This window comes from Apostichopus japonicus, chromosome 13 (assembly GCF_037975245.1).
Source record: "Apostichopus japonicus isolate 1M-3 chromosome 13, ASM3797524v1, whole genome shotgun sequence".
Lineage (NCBI taxonomy): Eukaryota > Metazoa > Echinodermata > Holothuroidea > Aspidochirotida > Stichopodidae > Apostichopus > Apostichopus japonicus.
In genome coordinates this window covers 19,192,434-19,217,353 of record NC_092573.1, presented here as the reverse complement: position 1 = coordinate 19,217,353, position 24,920 = coordinate 19,192,434, and the positions used below count along the sequence as shown (strand labels likewise).

The 24,920-nt window shown below is 37.6% G+C and overlaps 1 protein-coding gene across 5 annotated transcripts; it reads left to right on the top strand.

The window, feature by feature from the left end:
• The first annotated feature begins 906 nt into the window (after window positions 1-906).
• LOC139978626 (nucleolar protein 6-like) lies at window positions 907-23,528 on the top strand. Of its 5 annotated transcripts, none has more exons than XM_071988989.1 (25): window positions 907-1,045; window positions 1,651-1,853; window positions 2,333-2,449; window positions 3,056-3,235; window positions 3,661-3,829; window positions 4,016-4,147; window positions 5,417-5,577; window positions 6,617-6,737; window positions 7,115-7,281; window positions 7,462-7,577; window positions 8,369-8,546; window positions 8,993-9,115; window positions 9,726-9,874; window positions 10,305-10,536; window positions 11,367-11,478; window positions 11,767-11,921; window positions 12,675-12,838; window positions 13,570-13,722; window positions 14,884-14,981; window positions 15,512-15,633; window positions 16,340-16,429; window positions 17,155-17,330; window positions 17,891-17,912; window positions 19,057-19,158; window positions 21,200-23,528. In XM_071988989.1, the coding sequence occupies exons 2-25, from the start codon at window positions 1,674-1,676 to the stop codon at window positions 21,356-21,358; spliced, it is 3,378 nt and encodes a 1,125-aa protein (XP_071845090.1). In that variant the 5' UTR covers window positions 907-1,045; window positions 1,651-1,673; the 3' UTR covers window positions 21,359-23,528. The 5 variants fall into 5 exon arrangements, with proteins under 5 accessions (XP_071845090.1, XP_071845089.1, XP_071845087.1 ...); XM_071988988.1 differs by lacking the exon at window positions 17,891-17,912 and adding an exon at window positions 17,655-17,676; XM_071988986.1 differs by lacking the exon at window positions 17,891-17,912 and adding an exon at window positions 17,412-17,433.
• The last annotated feature ends 1,392 nt before the right edge of the window (window positions 23,529-24,920 follow it).

Here is a 24,920-nt window from a genome sequence, read left to right as displayed (position 1 = left end):
ATATGAAAATGTCCATATGAGGTTTCAAAATTGCTATAGTTCATGAAATAGTAAATAGTATAAAATGTTAATAAAATTATATTCTCTAGGCCCTCGTCTCCCTCCCTCCCAATCATCTCTCTACCAAACAAGAAGCAAATTCAAACGGTTGATAAGGATTTTGGCTCTTCCACTTCGATACCTTTATATGTTCGGGTGAAATTGATTGTAAAAATGCAATAATAGATTGCTTTTCTTTGACTTGGATATGACTTTTTCTCTTGTTGATTTACGTATGCAAATATTTATTTAGTTGTTTATTTGATAGGGAAGGGGGAAGACTCAATCATCCATCGACTCTGTCAGGTTGACTAGCACAAATGCAACGCCTTGAAATTAATTAACAGCTTTTAAAAGTGATTTTCTTGCTTACTGCTCAAAATGCAAATCCGACGTTACCATTATTATGTTTCCATGACTTCTCTCGGATTTAATGGTATGGGTTGCTTGCTGACAGGTCTATTGTATCAATGGAGTACCGATGTAGCTGTAAGTATGGTTCAAGACGATTGATATGGGTTAATAGTTCTGAGTTGCTTGAACTTTCCAACTTCGTTATTTCTTACGCCTAACATTTACCATATACGATATGACACCGATCGCCGACCCGGAATTCGTGTAGGCTTAAACTAATATGATGTCTTAAAATGGTGAAATGAATGAATATAATAAAGAGTAAACTAATAAAAAACAAATCAATTAACATCAGAAATTTGTATTACGTCTATCATGTGTGAACATTCAATGTAGTGTGGTTTATGTGTCGTACCATCGGTAACTGTCCCTCATTTTAACGAAGGCCTTTATGGTGTCAACCGCAGCAGAGCTAAATATTTCAATAAAAAGTCAGTATTTTGAAAGAAGATGTGGGCATTTTGGCGTTCCATAGAATGTGAAAGCTAAACACATGGGTTCACCTCACTAACGATTTTACGACTGCCTGGTAAACTGCCTGTTGCTTTAGCTTCAACGAGAACGTCATTAAGACAGTACCGCGATTTGGTAGGTAAGAATAGTTGTTTTATTATCTTATGAGCACATCTGGAATGATTTTTTGCTAGAAAAGATGATCATTGGTCCTTAAGATCATTTCCATGGGTTTCGATTGATGTGTGGGTTAACGTATGGACTGGTTTTGCGAAATTTATACATCACACTGCGTAAATGTTTTCCCTGCACTGCACTGAATGGTAAATGGCATTAGCCAGTAAACTTGAACCATAGGCCTTAGCCTCGCCTAAAGGCCTAACACAATATGCGTTACTTTTATAGTTTGGATGACACCTGAGGGGACAGTCGAAATAGTAGTTGTCTCATTTGTTGTTCTGTAGGCTGCTAATCTAGATTAATTAGATATGGAGGGATATTGTTAAAAACCTGTGCTTTATAGATGCCTCATCAGCTGTCATTTGCAGGCTAATTACTTGTTAGAAATATGATCCTTAATATCTGTCAGTTGTGAGAAGAGTAAGCACTTTAAAGGATCTTTGGTTAAAGACTTCTTAGTATTCTAAGTTGCATGTTGTAACCATAAGCATAAACATATTGTGCTATTTGCTTTCTTATTTTTCTTACATTTGATTCAATGTCCTTCAATTTGTGGCACATTAGGTACCCTAGAACATCACCAGAAAATGGACCTTGCAGACATAGAAGAACAAGGTGACATGTCACATGATGAATCAGGTGATTCAAGACCGGCAAAGAGACAGAAAGTTGAATCGAGGGGTCTCTTTAAACCTCCAACGAATGAAGAACTACATATGCTTGCAAATATTAGTGTTCAGCAAACGTCAACATTATTTAAGTTGCAGGTAAGCTTACAGACTTACAGACAGAATTTTCTAGTGCTACTTTTTGTACAAAGAGGGATCCTTGTTAATAGTTTTAAATAGTCATAGATGAAAGATACAGATATGTCTGTGGGTTGACTTGTGAATTGCTAGTCGTTATTTCTGTAATATATGTATGTGATTACATAAGTTTGGGTCAAGATACACAATATCAGAGAACTCTAGCATAAAAGTAAGCAGGTATTTTCTTGAACTGTATTCTATAAGAGCGAGTGAACAACTGAAGCATAGATAGTATTGAACATTTAGAGATGAATCATAATTTCTAAAAACAACAGAATTGTAGAAATTAAACAAAACTCCATGTAATACTACAATTTCTCTAATTTTCTAAAACTTACTGTGGGGAGGTGGGGCAAGTCTCACCACTCCTCTCCCACATCCACCCTCCTTGTCTCAATAAATAAAAGTTTTTTTATTATTCTGCCTACATTAACCAGGCAGAAGAAATGACTAAAGAAATGCAGTTGAGTGATGGAAAGAAGAAAGTTATCGCAGATGCACTCAGCAGACTGAAGAAGATCTTACTCTCTCTTCCAGAGATTGATGTTGACAATGTAAGTTCTGATCCATATTAAAATCTACAAAATACTCTGTAGATCTAGAACAAAAGTTTCAGATTATGTGATAAACATATCGCTATAGCATCCCAGTAACCTCTCTTCCCAAACCTATTTAATGCACATTCAATTTAATATCCCTGAAGAATTTATTCCAAGCCAACAAGGAAACAAGATATAAAAAAAACTGGTAGATGAGTGCTAATACCATTATGGAGACTGGAACATTTGTCACCCTTCAACGTCTATGAGCTGACATGACCTGATATTTAAATCTGTTAAATTTGTTAAAGCTCAGACCTGTTTATCTAAAGTTCCAGTGTAAAAATATCTACAAAAATTGGTAAAGAAATGCGAGGATTATCAAATTGTACAGTAGTGTGTCTCTATGAAGAGTTAAAGCTGGTAGGGTAATGTGTATCCTCTAGCTATCTATTACTGTTGTATAACTGCTGATGAATTTGGCTCTAGAAAAGGAATGCTGTATTCGTTATAGAATATAAATTAAACATTTTGTTTCTGTACTGTGTGTCATTCGTCCTTGCAAACAATTTACGAGCATCAAATGTAACAATAATTCTGTAAATCAATTCTTTCTTGTAGATTTGTGATACATCGTGGATCAGCAATGGGATTAAAGTACCATGGAAGTGGAAAGGATTTAGCATTAATGGTGGCGTCAAGTTACAGAAACCAACTTCAATAGAAATAGCCGGAAGCTTTCCATTGGAGACTTGTAGCAAGTCGGGTCTTAACGTGGATGTGATTTTGAAAATGCCATCTGTAAGCAGCAATTTTGATATTTTAAGTCTGATAATGACCTCCATTATGAGCATTGTCTAATGAAAAAATAAAAAATATTATTTATTGGTGTAATATGAAATGAATAAAGTAACATATATTTTGAAGCAGGTCAATGCATTTAACTAGAAAGTGTGTATATGCTGAGAATTAGTGACAAGATCAGCAATGCATTCTAGGAAGCAAAATTCTTTTGTATCAAGTAGAGCAACAATTCAATGAACTTAATTACTAAAGGGCAATTTTTCCTTTCCTATCCCCCCCCCCCCTCCCTTTCATCACACTCCTCATCACATTATGAGAGTTTTCATTTGAAATGTAAGACATATTGTTCTCACAGAAAATGTTTGCCATACAAAACAAAATGCAAATACATGAAACTCACTTTCTTTCTGTTTTGCCAACAGACTGTCATTCATGCAAAGGACTACTTGAATTTTCGCTATCACCACAAGAGGGCGCTCTACAGTGCATATATAGCATCACATCTGTATGGTCATGACATCGTTGAAGACATGTCCTACACGTTCAGCAATGGGGACCACTTAAGACCTATGCTGTCTGTCATCTTAAAAGGTACTTTCACTATGGATTGAAAATGTTCATTTATGAACAAATTCTGCCATCTTGCTTGCTTTAATTACAAGATAAGAAAGATATAGGTGAGGGAGTTATCATTATTTACATGGGGAATGAACTTTGCTGTTGATATTAATATGATACTATAGAGTATGGTATTTTCTTTAATTTTTTTTCTTGCAGGGAAATCTTTAAAGAGAGTGACGTTTAAGCTCCTCCCGTGTCCAGGGGATACTGCCTTCCGATTAGAGAGGTTTGCACCCATTATGAGCAACATTCGCTCTCAGTGGTACAAGAACAGTCAGGACGAAGAAGGTAAATGGGCGAGATATTTTAAATGTAAACAACTCCTTTGAATGAGTGATGAATTTTGAACAACATTAGAGTAGATAGTTTTATAGAATGGATGCTTGTAGCGTTAAATCGTAATGTTAAATAGTAATGTAAGGTTCTCAAACTTCCTATGGAATATATTGTAACAACTTGATAATATTACATGCACAAGTAGTTTGAGACAAGATCCATGACAGTAAAGGATCTTAATTTTGGTCTTGATAATACGTTAGTAGATGGGAGCTTTCCAACAGAACCAAAGGATGAATTTGAATTTAGTTTCAAGACAGCTAAGAATATACCCGGTATATTTGAACAAAAGAACTCCAGCAAGCAAGTAAGTAAAGAGTCAAAGACATCATTGCAAGGTATGAAAGTTGTAATGGAATGAGGCACATCTATTCAAGTGATTTCAATTCAATCTTTTCCCTGATAGTATCGTACAGAGAAACATAAAACACAGGGCAATTAGCAAACAGATACTGTTAAGAAGGCCAGTGATTATAGAAATGCTACTTGGAATCGTTGTAGACCCCCGGGCATGGCAAAGTAGTGTGTCTTATGATATGAAACATATTTTGTGATATCAAGATGTATTGCAGCAGCTTGTTATTCTCTGTGCATTGCAGGAGATGTTACACAGCACCACTGCCATGTTTTTTGTTAACATGTCAATGATATCTTCTGTTGCAATGTGTAGGCATAGTGGAAGGGGTTGTGTCACATTGCACTGAACATGTGGTGTGAATTCCAAGCATGATTCATGCAGTGATACAAAACAGACTCACAAACAATAGTTAATGTAAGTCAGGTTTTTCAAATAAGGTCCACAGAAATCGGCATAGATGGTGAGTAAGTTACTAATTAACTTCATTTTGGACATTTAAATTCTTTTATTATCATGTTTAAAGCCTATTAAAACCCATATTTCTTCATTTATAACCTTTAAAAAATACCTGTATTTTGTTGGGAGGTCTGTTGTAATACATCTTGCATTTTCTTATTAGAATGAGAAGAGATGATACGTACAAGCTGCTTCAAATCTTGTGATTTTCGAGGGTATTATTCACATCTGTTGGGTATGCCTAGGCATGGCGGTTCAGGTTACCGAACGCCTGTCGTGAATTTCAACAACAAACTAGCATCACAGTAAAACATTTGGTGTTATCATGTTTAAATGGCAGGCGATGATACATTAACCAACCGACTGCTTCAAACTGATAATTGTTTAGCATCTCTTTTACTTTTCAGAGAAATTTCCGACCACTCCTCATTACAATGCTTCACTCCTCTGTGACATGTGTATGGAGAAACATCTGCAGCATATTCTTGAAATGAGTCGAGACTTTCCCAGCTTCAAACAAAGCCTGATGGTGTTGCGAGTTTGGCTTCATCAGAGAGAACTTGATAAGGTTAGTTCACTGATGGAGGAGAGTGTGTTTGATGTGGAAGAAAAGTCTACAAATGTTTGAACCAAAACAAGTTCCTGCAAATTTAATTTGTCATAAAAGGGAACATCACTGATATGAACAGTTATTTCAGATGCAGTGCAATTCTAAGGAACTTAAGCGACACCAACAGAATGAAAAATTAACTAATTCTTAATTCGTTTGAAGGAAAATGTCCCACATATTTTTAAAAACTTACAGAGAATCTAAAGGGAGACTTCCCAGTTCTTTTTGGAAGTCTTGTGGAGGCACCATGAAATCAAAGAACAAAAACCTGAGATAAAAAGAAAGACACCAATGTTCTTTAATAACTTTTAAGCTTACTTGGCTGCCAATTTTACAGAATTGTAATACAGTATTACAGTCCCCTAGATGGGGGTAGGAGTAGGGCACCACCATCAAGTTCAGTGGGGAGATATCTTGACATTTCAAAAGTATTTATTAGCACAACCTGGCATTTATACCTCATTTAAAGTCTAAATATGTCTATATATTGGAATGCACCATTTGAAGTATAAAGTTTTTATTACTTCTGGAGAGGACCCAACGACCCTCCCCCCCCCCACCACCACATACATAGGAGTCTGCTTCAGTGATCCCAGGGCCACACCCCTTACTATGTTAGAACCTTGATCTGACTATGGTCCTCCATAAAGATCCATGCCCCTACTTAAATCAGTCAGGGAAAATTTAGTTGTTCCCTCCTTCCCCTAGCATTGCAATCCTGTGCACAACACTGCCATGAGCATTGAAATTAGGTTGCATTTCATCCAGCTAAGCCACCCTCTTACCCTATTGTGTCAAAAGTTTCAACTTGTAAATATTTTGACTCAAACCAAGCAGGGAGAAATTTCCCTAGCATCGCAAAATATGTATAATACGGGTAAATTTGCTTGATACGTTATTACCACTGAAAATGATATCTCATCTGGAGTATAGTAGAGAAAAATAAATATATAGTAGTAGAGAAGTAACGATACATCTTTTTTGACTATTCTTGCAGGGTCCAGGCAGTTTTTCCACCTTCTTAGCAGCGATGCTCATTTCTTACCTGCTGCAAGAGAAGAAACTGAGTCGACGAATGACAACACAGCAAATCGTCAGGAGTACTCTGCATTATCTGGGTAAGTCCAGGCATGATAGAATAATCTTAACTTTACTGAAATCGTAGGTGTCATTGTGGATTAGGGATAGCCGTGGGTGGGGGTAGTGTGGGGGGAGGGGAGAGGTTGAGGGTTGGAATAACTTGAGAGAAACTACAAATGGTGTAGGGTTGGTTACTCTCTATAATATCCCCATTTAGTGTACACACTAAACTCATGCTTGTAATATCCCATGTAGTGTACACACAAAACTCTTGCTTATAATATCCCCATTAGTGTACACAATAAACTCATGCTTTAGGTCTTCTTTAAGATTAACCTGAGATAGAAAGCGACGACCTTATTGGACACCTTCGATAATCATGTCATCAGTTAATTTTCATTTGTTCTCCCGATAGCTCAAAGTGACTGGACAGAACATGGCATCGCTCTGAATCCAGAAGGAGTGGATTCTAGCACACTGCCCTCTATAGACGATTTCCATTCAGCGTATGAGGTAGTTTTTATCGATCAGACTGGTTTTCTCAACTTATGCGCAGAGATGAAGAAAAATACCTATGAACAGGTAACATTAATTGATTGATTGATTAATGGATAAATTGATTAATTATTGATATGATTTGTCATTTGGACTCTTTCTGTTTGCTCTGTGATCTGTTAAAACCCATCCTTACTTTTTTCGAAGCCTGCAATGTTTTTTAGTCAATTTAACTATGTTTGTCTTTTGCTGTTTTACCTTGCACAGGTCAAGTTTGAAGCTTCATGCACCCTTGGTTACCTTAGTGATTCCTCTGTGGATAGCTTCCAGTTGCTTTGTATGACTTCGGTGCCTTTCAGTAGGAAGTATGATCAAGTCATTCAGTGAGTGTTTCCCTTTAAAGCAAATCATCTCTCTTATTTATAGCTAGGATAAATATCAGTGCAAACTTTCAAGAATTTACTGCATTTGATGAGCTGGTAGCTAAAGATTCTGCCTCGAATCTTACATTCCAATTAATTGCCTATTAGGTACTCTGTATTAGGCTTAAAGCCTACATGCATCTTCTTGAAACTGTTTAAAGCCAAGAAAAATCTGTTGATATTCATTTATACCACCAAAGGAACCAAGTTTCTCCAGGTGTAAAATATCTCTGGTGACATCAATGCAAGAAGCCACCAAGCCACCCTCATGTTTGGGCTGGTCTAGGTGGGATTACCATGGCAATGCAACCAATTGCATTAAAGCAACTCTGTACTTGCCATAAAGTTCTTAGGGCTAAATAAGCCTAAATTCCATCCTAGCTCTGAAATTTCTTTACCATTTCAGAATTGTTTTCTGTAATCACTTACTACTGAAAGTCACACATTTCTGTTATATGGATTAAAATGCCATCAGAGATAGTCACTGTAACGTTTCGATATTATTGTTAAGCACCCTCCTCAAGATATACTTTGTGGTGTAGCGCCATCTAAAGAAGAAGAAAAAAATGGCCTAATAAACTAGTATTGCTGTACACAAATCGATCTATGTTTTCCTTGAACAACACTATAGTCACAAATGGGAAAATATAGCATTTATTATTTCCCCTGCTGTGACAGTTAATATTATGTCCGGTAGAAAGAAGTCAGGTACTTTTCATGATACCAAAGCAAAGTTATTTTATATTTCTCAGGATAAAAGATGTCACTTGGTTCAAAAGCTACTGCAAGAAACTCAAGTTGGAAGATGCTCTTATAGATAGAAAGGGTCTCACCCTGTTTCCTATCTTGAACCATTTTGTCACTTTGATGGAAAAAGCCCTTGGAAATAGAATAAGGACCATCGCTATGAAACCACTGGAAGTTCCCACGGTAACAAGAAGTTTGCGTTCTGTTGGAACTGATGTAACAATCTATGTTTTAAACATAGAATTTCATGTTCTGTCTTATATAACAATAAACTTTTTTTCTTTTTCTTTTTCTTCTTTTCATTCGGTGGGGGGGGGGGTGGCGGGGTCTGAACAAATTTACCATTCAAGGTTCACTTGTCACTTTTCATTTCCTCAAAGGATATGGAGGTGTTCAGTATTTTTTATTCAAATATTTCTTGTATGAATCCATATAAAAGGATATATGGAAGTGTGATATATGGAAGTGTTAAATATTTTTATCAAATATTTCTTGTATGAATCCATATCTTTTCTCCTTTTTTCTTATCTCCCGTTCCGTCAGCTAAGAGATGCTGTTGTATTTTGGACGTTACCACATCATCAGCTCATACTCTGTTATTTTACCTCTTTTTCACACATCTTTTACAGTGGCCTGTATATGGTACAATCGTGAACTACACCAGCTTGACAAGTCTGACCTTTGGCCTCCTGCTCGATGATGAATATTCATTTAATGTCCTAGAGAAAGGTCCAAATGCTGATTCTCCAGAGGTGAGCATCGTTAATACGCCAAACATTGTTGTCTCTTAACTAAATTGTTATTTTTCCGTCACGCATAATTCCACTTCACCGATCCTTTCTACCGCACAAACCCGGTATTCTACATATTTCGGTTACACGCATTCAGAACCAGTGGTGAAGCTAGGGGTATTGGTCGGGGGCGCGAGAATGGTGTGTAGGGGTGCTTTTGACGCTATCTAAGCGGAGCGCCACCACAGGTTGGCGCGGAGCGTACAGAAATTTTTTGAGTAAAGATACTCCCTAGATCGCCGGAAATGACCCTTTCGGGGCCATACTAATTTGCAGATAAACGAAGAATAAATAGGTGTCATCGCCATTTTGTCAGAAAATTACACCAACAAAATGTGACAAATGTCAATAGGTATTTGAGAGCGCAATAAAAAAGTCAATAATCGCGAATAAGTAAAAAGTGGTAAAAAGCTGAAAAGGGCGCCAGCAGTCCATTTGAGTCCGTCAGGGGGGCATCCGCCCCCCCACCCCCACTGACTGTATGGACGCTCCGCCACTGTTCAGAACCACAGAACCATCGCATCCCTGTCCGACAGATACCCACCTGTCTATAATAATATTTGTCTTACAGGCAGCTGATTTTAAGGCCTTCTGGGGCGAGAAGAGCGAAATGAGAAGATTCCATGACGGTTCAATCTGTGAAGCGGTACTCTGGCCAGGAGACGACCTCGCTTCAAAGAGGCTCACGTGTGGTCATGTAATCAAGTTCATTTTGGAGAAGTAAGAAAAAATTCAATAGATTAGTATGTTTCTTCCTTTTCTATTTATATTTTAAGGAAACTGCATTATGGGTAACTTGAAACTGTTGGCATTGTGCCGGAAAATAGAAAGTATCAAATTTGGGGTTTTTCTCCAGATCAGACAAATAATTTAGTGCTTACATTTTGCATTCTTAATTTTCATGTCTTTGTTATTTTGTTAGCTATAAACTACCGAGCGCACTCTACATTTATAAATGTTATAAAAAATTTGTATTTATTTAGCAATTTGATTTATCTTTGCAAACTTTTTATTTTAATGTTGATGCAGAGTAAATAAGGCTCTGCAGATTCTTATGTTACTCCTTAGTAGCATAAAGTCAGTACCATCTTTAGCTGGTTACTACATTTTTGGATTTTAGGATTGCTTTCCTGTTTTCATTCCATGTTAGGCATGTAGGGGTGCTCTCCAAACATGTTACTATTCTCGTTGATCAACTGGACGACCTTCTCAAACCAGGGAAGTGTGTGCACCCCAAACAGTCCCTGGGAACGGGGGAGGAGCACCATTTGGAGGTGATGGCGGCGTATCAGGAATTGAGCAAATACCTCCGCCAACTCAAAGACATTCCACTGGGTATCAGCTCAGTCCAAGGGATATCTCCAGTGTTTAGACATACAGAAGTAAGTCCATTGGACAAACACCAGTATTTCTGACATCATCGGTCAGTGTATGTTTGGCAAGCCTAAAGGTTTTTTCCTGACCGAATGGTAATTTCATACATCCTTCAGGATTTTGGAATTGGCGGTGATAATCCCGCACAAGAAATGAGGAACTGGACCCCTGAATTGAAACCCTTCTTTACTGCATTGTCCCTGCTGTGAATGTGCCCCCCCCCCACCCCCAACCCAGTTTTGTGTAAATCCAAAGGGTCCCTCCTTTGATAAAAGGTAAAATACTATTGTTCAATGTTCATGTCAAAAGATGCCAGTTTTGTTATGGAAATTTGTTGAAGAATTCAATCAATTTAAAATTAAAGAGTGCCCTGTTCTGGAAAATGTAGAAGAAATGAGACTAAAAAAACCTTCATTGAGCTAGGGAAATTTGTTACCTTTTTTTGTCCAGAATAATGTGTTCATTAAGATCAATAATAATAGCTATTATAATTCTTACATTGTATTCCTATGATTGTTTATATAATTTCCACCTTTCCACTTTTCCAGTCACAAACTGGTCAGACTTAATTTAGGCCGTCCCAAACATTCTAGTGCTAACGATAACGATCATGCAGATCCAGATGATTTCATTAAGTTTTCATTAACTCTGTCTTTTGTAATCACAGTCTGCCACAAATATGTATTTATCCTCTTTTATCTTCAAAATGTGGCACATGTTTGGAAAAGCTTTGGGTATTGTCACATGATCTAATAATGTGAATATGACATGTTTGCTTCCAACTGGAACCATAACAACCATCCATTGAATTGTCTCTGTCTACGATTTCTCTCGCCAGGTCTTCCCCCCGATGAAAGCTTCCAGATCTAAAGGCACATTCAACCGGGACAGAAGGATGATCCTACCATTGGTGACAGGACCATGTTCAGAATTTATTCCATGCTGCAGAGGTGAGGAGTTTGCTAAATATAATTTCAGGAAATTGCCACATAAAGTCTTGTTTTTGCAATGGAAGAAACTGTGTCGAATAGATTTCCTTCCTGTCTCCCTGCTGCCACTCTTCCTTCCTTTCACCAACCTCCCCACTCCCCTCCACTGCCAAATCAGTCTTGGACATCACTGGTCATGCCTTTGACCTTCATGTCCGTACAGAACAATTTCTGAATTATCTTCTCTTTTCTCTGAAATGTTGGCATGTTATGTTCATTGTTTTGTTTTCCATCTTGTTTACATCCTAGTTGTGTGTCATTTAGAAGACAGCGGTAAATGGCCAGACAGTGTAGACGCCATTCAAAATATCAAAACGGCATTTTACATCAAGATCTCGGAACTCTTAAAGAAACAGTTTAAGATACCTTCCGTCCCTACCGAGAAATACTTGGATATTTTACAGGTGAGTCTTGTTGTCACATCTTCATAAAGGATATGTGCTATTTTTAGTTAAGAATTAATGTTATTATACTTTGCTATTTCAAATGTACCCGGGTTATTCACTGTATCAATTCACTGCATGAATCAGTTTTGGCATCAAACTTTCCTACATTACAGTTAACTTATTCTGAATGCAACAATCAAGAGTTTCGACAAAGTACGAAGTGGCTTTGAGTACTTGAAAATCCTTTGTAGTAAATATAGGAAAACATGTTACATTACAAACAGCCAACCCTTATTTAGTTCCTTATTTTTCAAATCAGTTTACCTTAAAGGCATTGAAGACTCGCCCCAAACCGCGTACGGCCATCTGAAAAAGTTAACTTTCTGTTGCTTGCAAGTGTCGTTTTGTTAGTGTCGCTACAAAATGCAGATAGTAATGAAACGTGAAACCTTGTTATCTTTAGCTGGACCTGAGATGTCCATCGCTGTATCGTTTGTATACTGTGCTGTGGGTATTGACCGCAGCTGTATGTACTGACTGTACACTAGTGTCTTATTACCGACGGTAGCAAGCTGTGTGTGTATTTTCTGGGATCGACAGTGGTGTTTAACACTTCTGTTACACCTCATTCGAAACTAGGTCAAATTACCGGCATTAGGCGTTTCTTTTTGCGCAAGTCTTCACACCCTTTAATGTGTATTTTTTGATAAACAACTTGCTTCGACAAGTGAATGACAAAAGCACAATCCACTATATTTGATCTATCGTCAGGGAGGTTTTGCCTTCAGGATCGAAGTGGCTCATGTGAAGGAACTTGGCCTGCTCAAGGAGAGTCGGTCTAATCTGGGCCATCTAGTCCTCCAAGAAAACGAAGCGTCTGTGGTTCTTGAGAAGCGGACGGTTTCACTGCCGAGATTTACAAATTCCATATACGGGTAAAAATATACGTCATTTTTGAAAAAACTGTTTGCATTCAAGTACTAAAAATCAAAGCTACCACACTGGAGTCCATGTATGTTCCCCTTTCTGTATCTTGTGCACTGTTACAAATATCCAATTTATTGAAGTTTTCATCTCGCCAACAATGTTGCAATCGAATGGTAATTTGCATATATTATAGATGACAAATAAAAATTTTCAGCCCAGATTTTCTTTCATGCTTGTAAAGCAGGGCCTAGATTTATCTGTAAGTGGAAAGGCAAATGTGATAGGCTTAGTGTATTAAAGCAGTAAACATTTGTGTCATAGTGTTAGAGATCTGTTGTGATACTGTAGCAACAAACACATGCTACAGTTAAATGTCCTAGCAGCTATGCCTAGGCCACTAGCTGTAACACTAACTATGACCCCACCACAGTACACCTTTGCTGTCGACCAGTTAGAAATGTGGTTTATTATGTTTACTTTGGAAATGCTCAGAAGATTGCATTCACATTCCAAATGGATGGTCTCTTTTGGGGATTATTTTACCTTAGAAAATGCTCAGCAAATATGTGATGTATTTAGACAGAAGTATTTCAGCCTGCATTTAATACTGTTGTTATTTGTTTCATTCTATCTGTAACTCTTTCTTCAAAAACCACTGATCATATGTAGTAATGGCTTGTGTTGAGATTTCATTGGAAAATGGATGACTTTTTCAATGCCAACTGTTCTTCTCTTTCAGAGTTTATCAGGAACATAAGAGCTTTGGACTGACAGCTCGTCTTGCCAAGCGCTGGGTTGCATCTCAGCTATTGTCTGACCATTTCCCTGATGAAGCTGTCGAACTGCTGGTAGCATCTCTGTACCTTCATCCAGCTCCATTCACCCCTCCTCGGTAAGTGGTAGATACCTTACTATTTCACCCCTCCTCGGTAAGTGGTAGATACCTTACTTTTTCCCCCCTCCTCGGTAAGTGGTAGATACCTTATTATTTCACCCCTCCTCTGTAAGTGGTAGATACCTTACTATTTCACCCCTCCTAGGTAAGTGGTAGATACCTATCATACCTTACTATTTCACCCCTCCTCTGTAAGTGGTAGATACCTTACTATTTCACCCCTCCTTGGTAAGTGGTAGATACGTTACTATTTCACCCCTCCTTGGTAAGTGGTAGATACTATACTATTTTATACTTTGACTATCTTTGAAATATTACTGGACTCTTAAACCTGTGAAGCAAATTTTAAATGGAAAAGGTTGATCTGACATTAACAAATACCTGATGTCAGTATCAGTAAGTCTTCACATAGATTTTCTGCTTTTTGTGTGTGGGGGGGGGTGGGGAATGGGAGGCGGGCAGGGAAGGGAGGAGTTGTTTCTTATAATGGATCTGATATGGATATAGGAACATTATATTGTATCTTGGGTCAATGTGAGTGTATAACCCTGTGGGGAAAATAAAATTACGAAGCAGTAATGTTTAGTCTTGTCTCAGAAATTCTGCGATGTACTTTATTGAATGGTTACATCTCTGCCTGTAATTATGTATGTATGTATGTATGTATGTATGTATGTATGTATGTATGTATGTATGTATGTATGTATGTATGTATGTATGTATGTATGTATGTATGTATGTATGTATGTATGTATGTATGGGTGTATGTATGTATGTATGTATGTATGTATGTATATGTGATCTTCCCGCAAGTAGGAACTCGCGAAAGAAGCCATGGAGGCTTGTAGACTCGCAAGCTGACCGAAGCCAATCTCTCGGCACACATCCATTTAACGTCCATGTCGGGAAGTTGTTATTGAACAACACCCTTGCCAGACGACACACATTGCTGTCGGCGGGGAATCGAACCGGGGATCTCATGACTGGGAGACGCCGGCGTTAACCACTAGGCTATACACTCCACTTTTTGAGATTTTTGAGATTCTAACCTCTCTATGTTTTAATCTTAAATATTAACCAAATAAGCAATGTGTAGTTGAATAACATAAAAAAGTCTCTGCGATGAATATTATATATAGATTTTTTTTCATTTATCAGGACATTAATTTCTGGATTCCAGAGATTTCTTCACCTGTTAAGTTCCTTTGATTGGGCAAATCAACCTCTGATTGTGAATCTCAACTCAGAACTTCAAGGTAGTTTATCTGTCAGAAATTTTCCAATAGTAGATGAATTGTGAATGACGGATGAGGAAGTAGCTGAAGATGGCTAAATGTCATTTTTTCTAAAGTTTCTGGATATTTTTCTGCATGATCCATTTTGAATTATGATGAAACAAATTTTTGAAATTTGTAGTAACTTTGTTTAATAATGCACCTAGCAACAGCAGTATTAGGAATGTCATTGTGGCAAGTTTGCTGGAAAGTCTCTGTTTTTCTTTTTAATTTAAGTATTCAATGAGGAAGATAATATGCTTACAAACAAGTTGCTTTTTGACGAAAGTCTAAATACAGAGAAAGTTGATAGCTAAGCAAACATCACTTTTTTCTGCCACTGGAATGTTCCTCTAATGGCATTTCACTACTTTTTTCATTCTGGTAATCGGCACCACGTCTCATTGAAATTCTGGTGTGGCCACCGGGTGATATTTTGTTCATCTATTCCTCTTTGTTATCCGGGATAATGTTCAAGATTTTAAAACACTTTTGTTTGATCTTCTCTGAAGGGTCTGATCTGGAAGAGATTCGTCAACATTTCTCCAACAACAGAAGCTTGTTACCAAACATGTGCATCGTAACTCCAACGGAGAGGAACTCTCTGTGGACGCAGTCGCTACCCACCAAACTGGTGAGTAGCAAATCAGTAGAACAGAGTAAAATGTTGAATATTCCTGTCTAAAAAGTACTAGAATAACTAATTTATTTGACTGCCCAAAGTATCCTATTTCCTTCCTATTCAAAAAGCATGGAAAAGTTCATCTGAAATGAAATTTAAAAAAAAATTCTATATTAATGTTTCAATTTTGTTCTTGTTAGAATTATTCAACAGACTGGTGATAGCCGAGTAGAATCAAATTGGTTAAGACCGTGTAAGCCTTATAAGTAAATTTCCATTTTGCAGGTTGCAGTTTTGCTGATTACAAGAGCAAAAGAAAGGTTTTTGACTTGAATAAAATAGGGTTTCGGATTGTTGATCTCAGGTGTTTGGGTAGTAGGATAAAAATGTTACTCAGTATAGTGAAGAGTTTGAATTTATTTTCCTTTTTATAATTAATAAGGAATAATATGGTCTAGAAATGGAATTCAGACCAGTCACACCATAGGTTAAATATCTTTTGCTAAACAAGCTATCCAGCCCATATTTCCCTGACAGTTGCTGTTCTTGAGTTTTTTTTTTCTAGTTAATAATATTTACATTGGTGCTACCATACTTAATAGCTTTAACATTGGTTAACCAATAAACTGTTAAAATTTAGTAGGTTATTGAAAATCCTTCTAGCAATACAATTTGTTGATTAAAAATAACCATGTAAAACTTTTACTTCCCTGGTCAGGTGCTACGTAGATTGCAAATCCTATCGCAAGAATCACTAAAGTGTCTCGAAGGACAATGTTTGGAAGACTTATCTCCAGAAGTGGTCAAGGTAAGTGTCTGCTCCTTCAATGTCTCAGCCAAATGGGAGGCCGAATCGAGCAGTTGTGAAATGTTCCTTTGACTGCTAGCTGTATCGTAGCGAGTTGTGAGGACATGATCAATCACAAAAAAAATTTGTTACAACTGTGATATCCTCGTAGCTTTTCATGTATGCCGACACATAGATGTCTTCTGAGAGAATTTGGGGGGGGGGGACTCTTCTTACACATATAACATGGTCCAACTCTGTGATCCTACCTAATACATACCTATCATGATGTGGAGGGCGTTGTGGTCAAGTGGTTAAGGCAGTGGACTTGTGATCTAAGGATTACAGGTTCGAGCCCTGGCCAGATCATTGCGTTGTGTCCTTGGGCCAGGCACTTTATCTCCATTGCCTCTTTTCACCCAGGTGTATAAATGGGGACTTGCGAGGTGACTTGTAAATATAGTTGCGCGCGCCGGTTTGTGGCTGCACCCTATGGGAAGTCCCCCTGGGGACACGTGGCTGTGGTGCACTGTGGTGCCGAAGGAGAGATTGTTTGAATTGTGCACACTTTGGTGTGTAGGTGTGACAAGTTACCAATGACCAGGGTTAAGTACAGACTTTATTGTAAGTTGCGCTATATAAGAACTGAGAATTATGATTATTATTATAAACCATTCACTAGGAAGCAGACAGACGCTGTCTGCTTGCAGTTGTGTGACATTTAAATATTTATTTCCGATCCTCAGCAAATCTTTCGCCCTCCGATTGAGGGTTACGACGCCGTCATTCACATCAACCGGAAAGTCGCCACCAGAAGACGAGAGGGGGTGGATGCCAAGGAGGATGCCACGTTGAGGATGAGAGAGACGGTGTCAGGAAAGGCAGCTGATGTCATCCAGATCATAGACTTTGATCCTGTTAGGTTGTATGTCGATGATTTAAAGGTAATATTAATAAGAAAGGGAGCTGATATCATCCAGATCATAGACTTTGATCCTGTTAGGTTGTACGTCGATGATTTAAAGGTAATATTAATAAGAAAGGCAGCTGATGTCATCCAGATCATAGGCTTTGATCCTGTTAGGTTGTACGTGGATGATTTAAAGGTAATATTAATAAGAAAGGCAGCTGATGTCATCCAGATCATAGGCTTTGATCCTGTTAGGTTGTACGTCGATGATTTAAAGGTAATGTTAATAAGAAAGGGAGCCGATGTCATCCAGATCGTAGACTTTGATCCTGTTAGGTTGTACGTCGATGATTTAAAGGTAATATTAATAAGAAAGGCAGCTGATGTCATCCAGATCATAGGCTTTGATCCTGTTAGGTTGTACGTGGATGATTTAAAGGTAATATTAATAAGAAAGGCAGCTGATGTCATCCAGATCATAGGCTTTGATCCTGTTAGGTTGTACGTCGATGATTTAAAGGTAATATTCATAAGAAAGGCAGCGGATGTGATCATAGACTTGATCCTGTTAGGTTGTACGTGGATGATTTAAAGGTAATATTAATAAACATATTCCCTGTTTTACAAAGAGCATTCTCCTATAAGGTTTGTTTTGAAGCATTTCCGTGTAGCAGGTAGGCCAGGGTGGGTGGGTGGTTGGTTGGTTGGTTGTCAGGGGGTCGTAGCATTGGGTCAATTGGAGTCCTGGGAAGTGTAGGAATAAAGAATCATTCACGTCTGCCCTTTGACCCACAATTTTTATCGACATACAATTGATAGATTCATCAATGTTGGAGGAAGGGCGGGGGGGGGGGGAGGTGGGTGAGTTCTCACTAAGCATTTTCTAGTAGGCTGTACATAGTGTGTGGATTAATAAATGACTCATATAAATATTCCCTTCTAATCGATGAACCTTTTTGTTTGAAAGGGACGTGAATATTATTCACGTGTGAAACAGGATGGGTCCAAGAAATCATTATATATCGCTTCAATATGGTGGTTAATGTGTTTCAGTCTCTACGCTGAGAAACTGGGCAGTTCCCTCTCTTATCTCCTCCCCTTGTGACAAATGGGAAAATACACAGGGCATCTCTTCTGTGTTCCATAGAGTAACCATTATGCATGTTTGCTTTTTGTGTATACATAGGAAAACTGGTTGGCTACATCAGACTAGCTGAAAGAATGCATTCTGTTCTGGTGATAACTTTAAGAAGGTCTTCTTTTCTTTTATTTTTTAAGTGTATGGGGTGATGCTAATAAATGACCGTTCCAAAATTCATCACCTTCCGTAATAACTTAAAAACGTTATTTCTCAAAAGATCTGATTTTTCTAGAAGCGAAGGCGTGATATTTCCAATGAATATTCCAAATTCATCACCTTCAGGGCAGACCAATTAGATGTCATGAAGATAACCTCATTATTATTTCCTTTGCCGACGATGAGCTCTTTTATAATCCCCCGAAACCACCCACTGATGTTGCTTTTTCCTGAATAGAGCAGCATTTTACCTGACAAAGCATAACTAAAGGCAAATAAAGTCATGGTTCTGACCTGAAAAGAAGCAAAACACATTGTGAGAGGGATGATATATGAGGGAGTTAACTCTTGTTGCTCGCTCTGAAAATGTTTCATCTCATCGAGTAATCTCCGAACGATGAAACAAATTATTAATGTGCTAATATTGTTTCTTATTTTCAGGATGCATTTGGTGATCACGCCATGTTCTTTCACGATCAGTTTGGAGGAACGGTTGTCGGCGTTAAATGGAAGATGCCTGCTTTTGAGTCAAAACCAACTAAGGTAAGAAAAGTTTGTTAGGATTCTTCTGATTCTGTGAGAGCATGTTACCAGAGTGCAGGAATTTGCTTTTATGCTGATTACTGACTTCTGTCGTCATCGTAAAGGACAGTTTGTAAGGGCAACGTTCCTTTTCTCTCTGTTCAGGTTTGTTTCGTAAGTAACGGGGCAGACATACCAATGAGGACTCTAGACATCCTGTGTTATCTTTCGTGAACCGCCCATTCAAAACTTCAATTAAAGCCGCTCTTGCAATGATTGAATTTTCATTTGATTTTGGTCAATGTTTAATACCCTGTTTTGTAATAAATGACAATACCCTAAAACAGCCATGAGGCTGGCTAGGTCAAGTTTTGTTTTATATTCCAAACTCAAAGCCCATAACATTGTTCAGTCATTACTCTGAATAAGTCAAGTTTCATTTCCAAAAACGAAAGAAATAGGTCAGGAAATTTTTTCATATGTCCAATTTGCTTTGAACATGTGATCAGTTATAGTGTGGAAAAGTGGCTGGGCGATGAAATTTTTAGAGCAGAATAATATATCATTTATTAATTTCCTAATTTGGAATCAATTTGTTTTTAAATTAAATGTTGATTAGAGTCATAATGTTTGAAACAGCTTGTAATATATGGGTGCTGCACCCGTCTGTTTGTATTATATTTGCTGCACCCTGTTCTTGTATTATATATATATATATATTTATGCATATTACACCCATCTGTTTGTATTTGTTACACATCTGTTTGTATTATATTTGCTGCACCCTCTTCTTGTATTTTATATATATATATATTTATACATATTACACCCATCTGTTTGTATTTATTGCACATCTGTTTGTATTATATTTGCTGCACCCTGTTCTTGTATTATATATATATATATTTATACATATTACACCCATCTGTTTGTATTTGTTACACATCTGTTTGTATTATATTTGCTGCACCCTCTTCTTGTATTTTATATATATATATATTTATACATATTACACCCATCTGTTTGTATTTATTGCACATCTGTTTGTATTATATTTGCTGCACCCTGTTCTTGTCATATATATATATATATTTATACATATTACACCCATCTGTTTGTATTTGTTGCACATCTGTTTGTATTATATTTGCTGCACCCTTTTCTTGTATATTTGTGACACAAATCTGCTTGTAATGTATATGTTTCACCTGTCTCTAATATATTTTGTTGCATCCGTTACATTTCCTAGTAACATTGTTCAACAGTTTCCTTTAGAAGCATTATCGTAGGAATTAATGCTTTTGATTTATAATAAAAGTATAAAATTTTTTTTTTTTTAAGGAGGGTGTATGAAACTGTTTGCAAACTGCTTAACCAAGTAAGCCAACCTTAAACAACCTTAACCAAGGAAGCCAACCTTAAGCAACCTTTAACCTTAACAATTGAAGCCAATGTTAAGCAACCTTAACAATGGAGGCCAACCTTAAGCAACCTTAACCAAAGAAGCCAACCTTAAGCAACCTTAACTAACCTTAACAATTTAAGCCAACCTTAAGCAACCTTAACCAAGGAAGCCAACCTTAAGCAACCTTAATCGAGGGAGTCAACCTTAAGCAACCTTAACCTTATCTAACTTTAACCAAGGAAGCCAACCTTAAGCAATTGTATACAAATTAGAAGCTTTTATTTTAATAACCTGGCAGTTCTTTCTTCTGCTGCCTTTTTTCAAAGATAAACGAAATTAGGCCCTCTATCAGTGGTACATAAATTAACATTGTCAAAATTATAAAACAATGTTAAGAAATAGCTACCAATAATGCCATCCTTCAAGCCCATCTCTAGTCCTGGTTACTTTGATCTGTATCCTTTCCCTTCCCTCTAACCCTTCCTCCTTCAAGCCCCTCCTTAGTCCTGTTTACTTGACCTCTTTTCTTTGACCTCTGTAACCTTTGACCTCAATCCTTTCCCATTTATCTCCCTCTTCTTTTCTTCTGTCATTTGTTCAAACTCTCATAAAATATCCCCTCTGTACATATTTTATCTTTCTTTGGTCAATTCTCAGGTCAGCAGTATGATCGCTGCAGTGCCAGACGCATCATCACTCAACACTCTCTCGACAGTAGTGCCCGGCGTGGAGGGCATTTTGTCCGACTTTCAGATCATCGGGGAAGGCCTTGTAACATCGGTGGAAGTCTTCCCCGAAAATTGGAAAATTAAATGAGACAGTAAATTTTATTGGAATACCTGGAATATTATAAGCGTATCAAAGTGGCTGTCTGCAATTTCAGCTTCTTTCTAACCTATGGAAATGGTCTAATCTATGGAAATGATCTAATCTATGGATATGGTCTAATCTATGGATATGGTCTAATATGTGGAAATGGTCTAATCTATGGAATTGGTCTATTCTGTGGAAATGGTCTATTGTATGGATATGGTCTACTCTGTGGAAATGGTCTAAATCTATGGAAATGGTCTTATCTATGGAATTGGTCTAATCTATTGAAATGGTCTAATCTGTAGAAATGGTCTACTCTATGGATATGGTCTTATCTATGGAAATGGTCTAAGCTATGGAAATGGTCTAAGCTATGGAAATGGTCTAATCTATGGGAACGGTCTAAAGCTATGGAAATGGTCTACTCTATAGAAATGCTCCTTGGGAAGTTTGAAAAGAGGTTAATCCAAGGAGAATCAAGCTATTCAGACCACAGACAGCTCCAGTGAACCTTCTTTATCCAGAAGCATTATTTATATTGCAAAATTAAGTTGAAGCGTAGGCGAGCAGCACGTCAATGCAAACAGAGTCCAAGGTGTGCCTGTGACCGAAGTTGACTTCTGCTCTGTAATATATTCAAATTGAAAGTCATGTCTTGCATTTAGCAGAGAATTTGAAAGCTGTGTCTAAGTTATTTTTACTCAACATTTACACAAAACAGACAGTGTTGGTTATTCAGTCTTGGATGTTTGCTGTAGATGTAGAATTGAACTTTGAAACATTGTGTAATGTACTATGTTAATACCAGTTACCCTTTTACATAGGAAATTGGAAAAAGGAAGTTTTTCTTCTTTTTTTTTGTTGATGTAATGATCTTGCATACCACACATGGAGGTTTTTTTTTTTTAGGATAATGTATGTGTTGGATATCATACCCCTGGTAGATAGCAAATGGATGGGACCTCTCTGCACTTGATATAAAGCCATGAGCTTTTGTTGTTTATTACATTGGTTCTGTAAAGTGATGAACTCTTTACCAGGATTCTGCAATCTTAGTAAAAAATACAGACATCTACTTTTATTGCTCACTTTCCACCCCAACCCATCCCCCTCCCACACCCCCTCCCCTCCCCTTACCTTCATCCAACCCCCAATCAGGTTAAGAGTATGCACTGATTGACCCTGTTAAGAGGACTGGAGATAGCTATCTTGGTAAACCACCATTTTAAGATATGTTCGAAATATCTGTTGTAGCAAAATAAAAAGATTTCCAAAGAAGAAGAGTAGGCCCAAAAAATATACGGGGCAGGAGAAATGCCATGATCATTTTTTTTAAATGATGGATGCTGACAAAATAAAGTGGCTTCTGTAACAGTTCTGGCTCTTTCATCATAGTACCTGACTACCTGTGGCACATGGTACTCTATTTTCCCTAAAACTTGTGATCATTATCTCAAAATGTTTGATCTTCATATTTCCATTGTCACACTACACAGATAACTGATAATAATCCCGTGCCATAAGTTGCCATGGTAACACTCCACTCTTGAATCTTCAGCAATGCTCTTAATTAGCTATTTAATCTCCCTTATTAGGGAAGCATGATCAGTTACTGTAACACACGATTCCATGGTAACATGACACTCTTGAATCTTAAACAATGCTCTTAATTAGCTGTTTAATCTCCCTTATTAGGGAAGCATGATCAGTTACTGTAACACACGATTCCATGGTAACATGACACTCTTGAATCTTAAACAATGCTCTTAATTAGCTGTTTAATCTCCCTTATTAGGGAAGCATGATCAGTTACTGTTACACGCAACAAAATTTTGCACTGTTCAGCTATGGTATCTAATAAATAAATTTAGCGTCATTTCTTAATAAGTAACTAATCATATTCTGAAAAAAATTTCTCAAATGACAGTCAAAAGGAGCTAGTTACCTTCTTTTTGTTTTATGTTGATTCATAAACGTGACTGGTTTTGAGATTTCCGGAAAAGGAGAGAAACTAAAAAAAAAAAAAATAAGCAATGTTACGAAACAAATTTATGTAGCGTTCCCTTGAATTATGATCTTGGCTGTCTGTATGTCTGAATATATTTATGATCCTAAAGTGAATCAATCTACATGTATATCAATATGCTTGTTATGTCATCTATTAGTCATTCAATCTCTGTGTCTGGAAATATCTCTATTGTTTCTGTCTGTCCGGCTGCGTCTATCAAGTTTTAAGCAGCAAAGTTATTTAATTGCTGTGAATTGTTGAGTACTGGATTAATGGCATGGGAAGGTAAAATTTGTTTTCAAAACTGAGGTACCGTCCTTAGAAGTTGAGTGGGGGGGGGGGGGGGGGTTGTGGTGAGTTCATCAAAGGAACATGAAAACTAAAGCATTAAGTTACATAGTAATGAGGTATGTCGGTAGGATAAACCTTCGCATAAATTATCAGTTTCATAACATAGGGGTGTGGGGACAGTCAGGGATAGTCAACTTCCCATAATGTGTAAGTTACTTCATCAAAAACAGTTAAACTTTTGTCTCAATTCTGCTAATAGCCAGGGCATATATGGAGCGTGGGGGGGGGGCGGGGAATGGTCTCCCCCTGCTTTCCCAGCAAATATCAGAAATATCCCCTATGACACTGATTATATAGACGGTCATGTTGACACATTATGTTTGGAAATCTTACCCAGGCCAGTGAGTACAGTTGGCCTCCAAAAAGTACTAGTGGGTCTCGAAATCCATCTTCACCTCCATCAGCTACCCCCCCCCCCCCACTACCTTCTCCCCCTGAAAATGACGGTTGTGTGCTCGGCTAATACCATTACGAATATAATAATAACCAACACTATACTTTAGATGGCTAAATTTGCAGAGAGCTTTTAAAGTACATGTCTGAAATAGTCAAACCTTACTTGATTGCATTGAGGTCGTTCGGTAACACACCGTATCCACCATTTCCCTGGTGAACAATTCATTAAAATTTTTAATTTTCTTTTTAAATTTTACATGCTATGTATTACATGATAAAAACAAATTCCTGCGAAATTTCATTGCAAATTAAGTTTTGGGTAATCTTTCGACATCGATGCTTTGCAACATTCCCATCATGTGCATCAGAATGTAATGACGTAGAATATTGTGCAATCATGTGACTTAGCATACAGGTAGTAACGTTATACGTCTCCAATCAGAAAATAGTAATTTTTCCCCTCCAGTCTGCTTTATGCGAGGCTTATATGTACAATTTGCGGCTGTCAGAGTGGGTGTGAGGGGGTGGGCTAGGAGGGGTGTGGTTGGGGCCACTTTGTTTCGCCTGATAGATGTTCATTCTCCTCAAACAACTTTGAAAGGTCTAACAGTATTCCCACCAAATATACAACAAAAAGACAATAAATATGGTTACTTTACGTCCTGACATGTCCCTCTGTGTTCTATCCTATACGATGGCGTCCGCGTGTAAGTTCGGATTGTTAAGTAGTTCGAACAGTGTTGTTATCAAAACATTGGAAGAACTTTCAAGACGGTGAAACTCGATGGTTAAACTGCCATTCCCATTTAA

Bases quoted from the DNA above. Each gene is read 5' to 3' on its own strand.
- LOC139978626 (XM_071988989.1), top strand. From the start codon at position 1,674: ATGGACCTTGCAGACATAGAAGAACAAGGTGACATGTCACATGATGAA. The intron at 7,578-8,368 runs GTGAGTGTTTCC...TATATTTCTCAG, and splicing joins AAGTATGATCAAGTCATTCA to GATAAAAGATGTCACTTGGT. The intron at 14,982-15,511 runs GTAGTTTATCTG...TCTTCTCTGAAG, and splicing joins TCTCAACTCAGAACTTCAAG to GGTCTGATCTGGAAGAGATT.